The sequence below is a fragment of the Serinus canaria genome, chromosome 5, assembly GCF_022539315.1.
Source record: "Serinus canaria isolate serCan28SL12 chromosome 5, serCan2020, whole genome shotgun sequence".
Taxonomy (NCBI): domain Eukaryota; kingdom Metazoa; phylum Chordata; class Aves; order Passeriformes; family Fringillidae; genus Serinus; species Serinus canaria.
The window spans coordinates 9,987,138-9,995,583 of record NC_066319.1 but is presented as its reverse complement, the minus strand read 5'-3'; the positions used below and the strand labels follow the sequence as shown (position 1 = coordinate 9,995,583).

The 8,446-nt window shown below is 49.7% G+C and overlaps 1 protein-coding gene across 1 annotated transcript; it reads right to left on the bottom strand.

Moving 5' to 3' along the window:
- Nucleotides 1–549: 549 nt before the first annotated feature.
- RAD51 (RAD51 recombinase) lies at nucleotides 550–7,422 on the bottom strand. The gene is made up of 10 exons (XM_009097142.4): nucleotides 7,365–7,422; nucleotides 6,380–6,490; nucleotides 5,825–5,962; nucleotides 5,321–5,438; nucleotides 4,667–4,758; nucleotides 3,901–3,995; nucleotides 2,917–3,030; nucleotides 2,470–2,599; nucleotides 1,809–1,930; nucleotides 550–1,555 (listed from the first exon to the last, which is right to left on the bottom strand). The coding sequence occupies exons 2-10, from the start codon at nucleotides 6,464–6,466 to the stop codon at nucleotides 1,432–1,434; spliced, it is 1,020 nt and encodes a 339-aa protein (XP_009095390.1). The 5' UTR covers nucleotides 6,467–6,490; nucleotides 7,365–7,422; the 3' UTR covers nucleotides 550–1,431.
- Between the last annotated feature and the right edge of the window lie 1,024 nt (nucleotides 7,423–8,446).

The following is an 8,446-nucleotide window of genomic DNA, read 5'->3' as shown; positions in this document are numbered from 1 at the left end:
CATGGGACTCCAATGGAATGCCAGGTGCTGAGCACGAGAGAACATAATGGGAAGTCTCTCTGGATCAGGCAGTGTCCCAAAGGTCTGGCAGCACCCAGCATTCCTGGCTGGAATTTGAGGATCCCAGCACAGCCCCTCCGTAGTGTCCCTGTGAACTGGCACTGCCCAGCATTCCTGACCAGGGATTGGGGGTTCCAGCACAGCCCTGCCAGCACATCCCGCTGCTTCCTCAAGTCCCCTCTAATCAGGATTCTTTATTTGGGGTGGGAGCACCCAAACCCAGCAGAATTGGCTTTAACCAATTTTGGGGGATCTCTCCTCTCCCCTCCTTACCCAGTTCCTCCTGCCAAAACCCAGCCAGAGGCTCAGCTCCTCATCCCCAGGCTCAGCTCCTCATACCCTCAATCTTTCCAAGGAATTGCACTTGGATTTCTCAGTCCAGCCATGCAGCAATGCTGTTCTCCTCACTGTGTATCTTAACTGTAGTCATTGCTGAAGAAATAATTAAAATAAATTCAAAGAATGAAGAGACAATAAAGAATTGCCAGCTCCAACCAAGGGCTGCTCGAGCCCCTCCTCAATGATCTGCTTTAATTAATCAATGCAAATGAACCAATTAGGATCACATCAAGATCACATTATTCTTTTTAATCAAGTTCTAGAGAAAAACTGCAGTATAGGAAAGAACATTTTTAACCCCAAAACTCTTCTAGGAGATCCACAGGGCAGGACTGCACTGCACCCCAAACTAAGGAGAATTAGGAGAAAAGACAAACCCAGACTGAGATTCCTGGGAGATTGGTGCAGCTTCTGCCAGCCAGCACAATCCTCGGTCTGAACACACACCTGTGAATCCTAGGAACCTGGGACATCATCAATATTCTCAGGAGCCTTTTTATTAAAAGCAGATTTCCATGGAGAATTAACAGAATACAGAAAATTAAACAGAAATGTAAAGGAACAGCTCCCCCAGCCCAGCACACTGCAGCATCCAAAAGAAAATGACCAGAAAGATGCTGGATTGGGACCATCACCAATCCCAAGTCCCTCGTGTGAAATATCAATCTGCTTTGGTTTATAAATCACCGCTTGTCTTGGTGGACAAACCCTTCAGCTTTGCTTCCAATTTGCAAAGTTCCCAACTGTGGCCACCAAAATTCTGCTGCATCATGGTGGGATCCAGGGAAACACGCAGGATATGGTCCTCTGGGAATGTTGCCGAGGAAGCACATGGCCCTCACCTGTGCCTGCAGCCCGAGGGAGATCTCTTCCTAATAGCTGCGGCTGAGCTCAGCATGTCCCAACGCTTCCCAGGCTGACACACCACAGCTTCCTCTGCCCACTGCCTCGGGAAGCATCCCTAAGGTGCCACCAGGAAAGGAGCCTCTTACAGACACAGAGTCTTGGGATTCAGGGGAAGAAAAGGAGATTTCAGTCTTTAGCATCTCCCACTCCGTCAGCATTGATAGCAAACATGGCTTCAGCCTCAGGAAGACACGGAGAGTCGTAGATTTTACAGATCCTGGTCTCACCTCTGCCTTTCCGCAGGTACAGCCTGACAGGGAGAGGGAAGGAAACAGGTCAGGATGGACAGCCAACTCCCAGAAAATCATCCTAATCCAGAAGGGAGTAAACAGAGCTGTACTGAGACGTTCATTTCCCTGCGGACTGAGGGCCCAGAGTGGCTCTGAGCTGAAGTACAGGCCTGCCATAAACAGACTGGAAACACCAGAAGTGAAAGCTACTCAGCCAATTCCATCAAATGTTCCCAACCCAGGCTCCTGGGATATGACCATCTCTTGTCTCACCTGGTGGTGGAAGCATGAGCAATGATATTGCCTCCGATGGGCTTTTTGGGATCTGCAGCGAACATGGCAGCTCCGTCTACCTGCGCCACCACCTGGTTCGTGATGACGACGGCCACGCCGAACTGCAGGAAAAACAACCCAAACCCAATTATTTCCCACAATCAGAAGAGAAAAGCAGGGAAAAGGACACAGGGGCACTCCTGGTGTCTGTAAGTGTGAGATCTAGCCTCTCCAAACCAATGGGAGCAGAGGTGGAGACAAAGCCCTTGGGACCTTTTCTCCGTCAGCAGTGGGAGAAGCCTTGGGTGGGTGAACTGACCATACCCCCCATTCCCATCTCACTGCACCACTGGCATAGGAGTTAGAACTGGGAAGGAGGGAGAAGTGGGGGTAAACTGGTTTTTTAAGAGCTTATTTTACTTCTCATTATCCTGCTCTGATTTTGTTAGTAACGATGTTACTTCAAATCTCTAAGTTGAGCCTGTTTTTCCCTTGCTGCTAATTGATGAGTGTTTTCTCCCAGTCCTTACCTCAACTCACAAACCCTTCATTACATTTTCTCTCCTCTGTCCAGTTGTAGAGGAGGGTGAGTGAGCAGATTTCATGGGTCCCTGGTGTTTGGCCAGACCAACCCATGCCATAAAGCCCAGTGGGTGCTCACCTCGTCGGCCAGGCGCAGCAGCATCCGCAGGAACCTGGCCAGGTGCATCTGCCTGGCAGAGAGCTCGCCCCTTCCTGAGTAATCCGTGCGGTACAGAGCCGTGGCGCTGTCCACGATCAGCAGCGCGTACCTGGCAAAGGGCAGGCAGGGCTCTAAGTCCTGGTTCCAATCCCAAGCTGCCTGCACAGCTCTCCTGACAGTGTGGAAATCATCAGCACTGTTTCTAACCACAGCTCTAAACTGAGCTTCCAGCTTGCTCCTCAAGGAGGAGCCATGAATTCCCTGTGTTTGTGCAGCCACACCAGCTGGAGCCAGTTGCTGGCACCCAAAATTCCAGCAGCAAGATGTGCTGCTGACAGCTGACTGCCCATGGAGCAAGCTGGCTCCCTGGAGAAGCCAAAGGCTAATCCCACATGGGAACAAAATCCATGAAATCAGTGTAGTTACCGTGACTCAGCCATCATGGCTGAGGCCTGGTACAGCAGCTGGGTCTGGTGGTCGGTGTTAAAGCCTCGGGCATAGGCCACGTTGTCCAGGACATCGCTGCCAGACAGGCCATACCTGCAAAATCAGGGAAAATAAAGGGATGAACCTTGAGTGACATCTTCATCCACAGCAGTTAGACAGGAGCTTTGCCAGAAGACTGGAAGAAAAACTCACATCTCTGGCAGAGAGAAAAAAAGACGGAGAAAAACTCAACCTGTGTTGATGAAAAGAGAACGGAATGATTGGAACCATTCAAAATGGATAAGAGGAAACAGCCTCACGTGATACCAGGGGAAGTTTAGGCTGAATATTGGGAAGTCTCTTAGAGGAAAGCCTGTCCAGCCCTGGCACAGGCTGCCCAGGGCAGTGGTGGAGGCTCCATCCCTGGAGGGAATCTAAAGCTGTGTAGATGTGGCACTTGGGGACATGGGACAGTGGTGGCCTCAGCAGCACCAGAGGAACAGTTGGGCACGGGGATCTCCCAGGGCTCCTCCAACCTGAACAATTCCCTGATTCCAAGAACACTCTGTACATTGCCAGCACAGACACACCTGTGCCTACTGCAAACATCATTTCACTTCCTCTCCTTTGCTTGGCTGCTAAATATTCCCTGATGACAAAGAACATGAGAGCAATCCTAGTGGCAGGAGAAGCCAGAAGGATTAAATCAAATTCCCTTCGGAAAGACCAAACAGGACCCAGCCAGTCCTGTCCCAGCTGCTTGGGAAGCTCCCAGTCCCTCCCAGTAGCAAAAGACAGGGAAATCACCTCATGCCAAGGGACAATGACATGAGAGCTCTGGGAAAGAGACCGGAGGGAAAAGGAAAGGAGTGGCAACACTAGAGCTTCCCGAAAGGAACATCTGCCATATCAACCCCCAGAACCTGTGGAAAACATTTTCCAACTGAGTTGTGAGTCCATCTATTCCTGTCTCCACTCACTGACCTCTCAGCCACGGCCAGGAGCCGCTCTGGACGGAAAGTCCCCTCCGTGTCGATGTACATGGCTTTCCCCTCGCCACCACCACGGTCTATGGGGAGCTAAAGGAGAAGGAAAGGAATGAACTGGGAATAAAGCATCCATAAATACAGCACATATTGGCACATGCCCTCAATGAGCTCATACAACAAATAACATCCCAAGTTATTGTGTTTAAAGTCTGATTTAGCTGGGAAAAGTGAGAGCAAAGATCCCTGGTCCCCACTGCTGCTGACAACTTCCTTCTGTAGTCCCTGACACCCTGGAGTGCCAGAACAAGGGGGAATGGCTTCCCACTTACACAGGGCAGGGATAAATGAGATATTGGGAAAAAATTCTTCCCTGGGAGGGTACTGAGGCCCTGGCACAAGCTGCCCACAGAAGCTGTGCTGCCCCTGGATCCCTGGAAGTATCCAAGGCCAGGAGGGATGGGGCTTGGAGCAAGCTAGGATAGTGGAAGGTGTCCCTGCCAATGGAACTGGATGGGCTTTAAGGTCCCTTCCCACCCAAACCATTCCAGCTTTCCATGACTACACAAGATGACAGGTGCTCAGCTTTGAGCTGGGAAGTTCAGGGAGTCAACTCAATGATCAAATTAAGTCCAAGCCTCTAATATTTTAGGGAATAGAAACGTCTAGACACTTTGAAAGTCAAAGCAAGTGCCCAAATTAGCAAATATCCCAAGGCTGTGGAGTCTGAATATTGGACTGAGGTGAATGAGGTGAACCCCCACCTGACAGGTGACGGCCAGGGTGTGACACAGCTGAGTCTTCCCAGTACGGAACTCCCCGAATAATTCTGTTATTGACCCTGTTTCTATTCCTCCTGAAGGGAAAATAACAATAATAATTATTAATAAAAATCAAAAGGTCACACACTACGTGTATGATCTAGGTATCCATGTATCTATCTCACACATAAAATATTACATTTACAGATACTCAGTTAAACACTGATTTTGGCTGAAAGTTTCAAAACTAAGAAGGAAAATTGCTTGTCATCATGAGGTTTGTTCATCGTGGGGCAAACAAGCCCATGGGTGTTTTTGAAGATGCTGAAGAGCTGAAATTACTTGTTTTCATTTTTGGATTATCAGAGGAATGAGGAGATGGTGATGCCTGGTTTTGTTTTCCCTAAATGCATCATGGACTTAAATAAACCAGAAACATCCAAAAATGGACAGCTCTAGATCTTGCATCATGACTAAAAGGACTAAAAGCTATTTCTGCAGCTTCTAAAATAAAAGCGATTATTCAAGAGCAGTTCTAGAGGTTTTTCATCCAACCAGGACTTGCATTACACAGTTCTGTGCAAGGATCGCACTCATGGGAAAACCCCATCCCAATAAGTGAGGTTAAGCAGGAAAGAGAAATAATAAAATGCTGACCTTGAAGCAGCTTATCCAGCTCTTTGGAGCCAGTGGTGATCTGGATGATCTCTGACCGCCGCTGGTGGAATTCTGTGGCCGTGGTGAACCCCATGGGAACGAGTTTGGCTGCCTCAGCCTGAGGGAAAACCCAACTGAGCAGTTAATGCCATTCATTAATCCCCCAATAATTAATATTTCCTGCCTTTTGGAGAGGTGCCTGTATCATTCCATGCACATTTCATAGACCTTGCACTAACTGGTGCCTCTAAACAGAACTGAAATTCTGCTCCAAGAAAAAGCTCCAGCATTCCTTTTGTGTGTTTTATGGAAATATCCTCCTCTTGTCCCCACCCTGTTCAGTTCAGTCCTGGTGTGTTTTTGCCTTTTCCCATCACAAGTCATGTCACACCTCTAATCACCCCTTACTGCCCTTTGGACACCTTCCAAATTCACCACAACACTTTCAGCCAACAGAAATAAACCTGTGGAATATCTTGGATTAAAGTTCCAGGACATCCTTACCAGGATTTTGTCGGCTTTGGCTTCACTGATGCCTTTAATGTTCAGCAGCTCCTTCTTTGGTGCATAAGCCACGGCCTCCACTGTGTGAAATCCAGCTTCTTCCAGCTTCTTCACATCATTGGCATTTATGCCACATTGCTGGGAGAGAGGGACGGAGGGAGAGGGGAAAAATGACACCTGTTGGTATTTTTGGGTATTCCTGGGGTTTTTGTTTGATTGGTTTTTTTCAACAGAACACAAGTAAGAATTTAGCAACAGAGTTTTCGGTTTCACCTTGCTTTTAAAGAAAAAGGTTCAGGTTGGATATTAGTAAGGAATTCTTTCCTGTGAAGGTGGTGAGGCCCTGGTGGAGAGCCTGGAAATGCTCAAGTCCAGGATGGATGGGACTGGGAGCAACCTGGGATAGTGAAAGGTGTCCCTGGCCATGGCAGGGGATGGAATGGGATGAGCTTTTAAGGTTCCTTCCAACCTGAACCATCACAGGACTCCATTCTAGGAAAAAGAGCAGCGAGTGCATCTATGGCAAACTTCCTCCAGATGTAACTCCTCACCTACCTCCAACCTGGATATGAGCTGTGGCCCAAAGCTCTCCTCCTCTGCTGAGGTGTCTGTGCTGGCCTCCAGCTGCATCTGCATGGCCATGGCAGCAAGGGCCCAGGACAGCCCCTGGAAGGAACCAGACATTTCAGTGCTCCCTTTTAGCCATAAGTTATGTGGTCACGTGAATCAGAATCATGGAGCTCCTAAAGCTGGAAAAGCCCTCTGAACTGGCCGCTGATGTTGGGGCTGGGCTGTGCCCCAGAGCTTGCCCTCGGGGCTGCCACAAACACCTTGGAAAGGGCTGGAAGATCCTGCAGAGGATCTGCACCATGCCTGGGATTGCTGAGCAGGATGGCAGGCAGGAGCTGCCGTGGGAAACTGAAGGATACAAGGGAATTCACACACCTGGGATATAACACACAATTTGAATGTAATAATGACAGGACAAGTGGGAATGGATTCAAACTGACAGAAGGGAAATTTACATTGAAAACTGGGAAGAAATTCTTCCCTGTGAGGGTGCTGAGGCTTTGGCACAGAAAAGCTGTGGCTGTCCCTGGATCCCTGGAAGTGACCAAGGCCAGGACTGGAGCAAGCTGGGACAGTGGAAGGTATCGCTGTCCATGGCAGAGGGTGGAACTTCTTGGCCATTCGGGCATTCCATAATCCCAACTTTACCGGGGCCTCGCCAGGTACCGCCCGCCGGCGATCTGGAGCTCCCTGGACTCCCCACGCCGTGTCCCCTCACTTCGCTCAACTCCAGCCCTTTGTCTAAGGCCCCCCACGGCTCCCCACAGCTGACGGCCTTCCCACCCTCCGCCGCCAACGCCCTCAGGCTCCCGCGGCCGCTCCCCGCTCCGGGGAGACGCCGGGGGGGCCCCGAGAGGCGTCGGGGGTCCGGCGGCCCCAGGCCCGTCCCGCCCGCCTCAGCTCAGCTCAGCTCAGCTCAGCTCAGCTCAGCTCAGTCCATCCCACCCCGGTTCCCGGGCCCGTCCCTCACCGCGGCCCCGCTCCGGCCGTTCGGGCGCTCCCGCCGCCGCCTCACGTGACCGCTCTGCGCAGGCGCCGCCCCGCCCCCGGCAGCGCCTTAAAGGGGAGCGCGGGAGCGGCCCCGGGAGCGGCCCTGGGAACGGTGTTATGGGCAACAGCTCCGGGTCACCGCGGCCTTCCTTTCTAATCCCCTTTCCTTCCTCTCTCTTTCTTGTCTTCCTTTTTGTTTCCTTTAACCATTTTTGTTTTTCTTCTCTCCCCTTTTCTTTTTGCCCTTCTTTTATTTTCCCCCTTTCGTCTTTCCCCCTTCTTTTCCATGTTTCTTTTCTCCTTTTGCTTCTCTCTCCTTGCCCTTATTTTCTCTTACTTTCTCTCTTTTCTTTTCCCTTTTGAAGCACCGTACCCCCATAAATCCAGCAGCCCACGCAATTCCTGGGCAGTGACAATTCCTCAGAACCCGACACCAAGGAGCTGGAGATCGAGACACATCTGGAGCAGAGGGTGCAATTCTGCACTGGAAGCTCCATCCCTTGACTTTGATGGAACCCCTTCACCTTGAGGCCTTACACAGAGTGGAGCCCCTGATTCCTCGCACATGGAAGTGAAGTTTTCCATGATTTTTTAAAGCTGGATAATGGAATAATTTCTGCCCAAGCTCCCTTCCTTACTACAAATGTGTGGCTTTACCTGCTGCTTTGAGTCCATATTTGGAGCAATAAACTCCCCCAAAAACTCACTTGAGTCTTTAGTTCCGGATGCTTCAGTGAGTAAATCCACTGAAAGAAAAGAAAACCAGCAAAAAAGAACAAAAAAAGAGAGGTGGATAATGCTCCTGGAGAACTGCCACAGCACTCTGCTAGTTACTGATGCACAGAGAACTGGCTGGGGAAATTCCAAATTCCAGGTATAGTACCTAAGTTGAGAATGATTTGGGTGCTATCTTCCTAATTAAAATACAATAAATTCTTGTGAAAAGCCAGGATATGGAAAAGTAGCACTAGAAAAGGCAAGGAAAAAAAATGATTTTGTGAAAAGCCTTCCCAAGTATTTAACATAATTATTTCAATATTTTGAATTTAATTTAGGATTGAA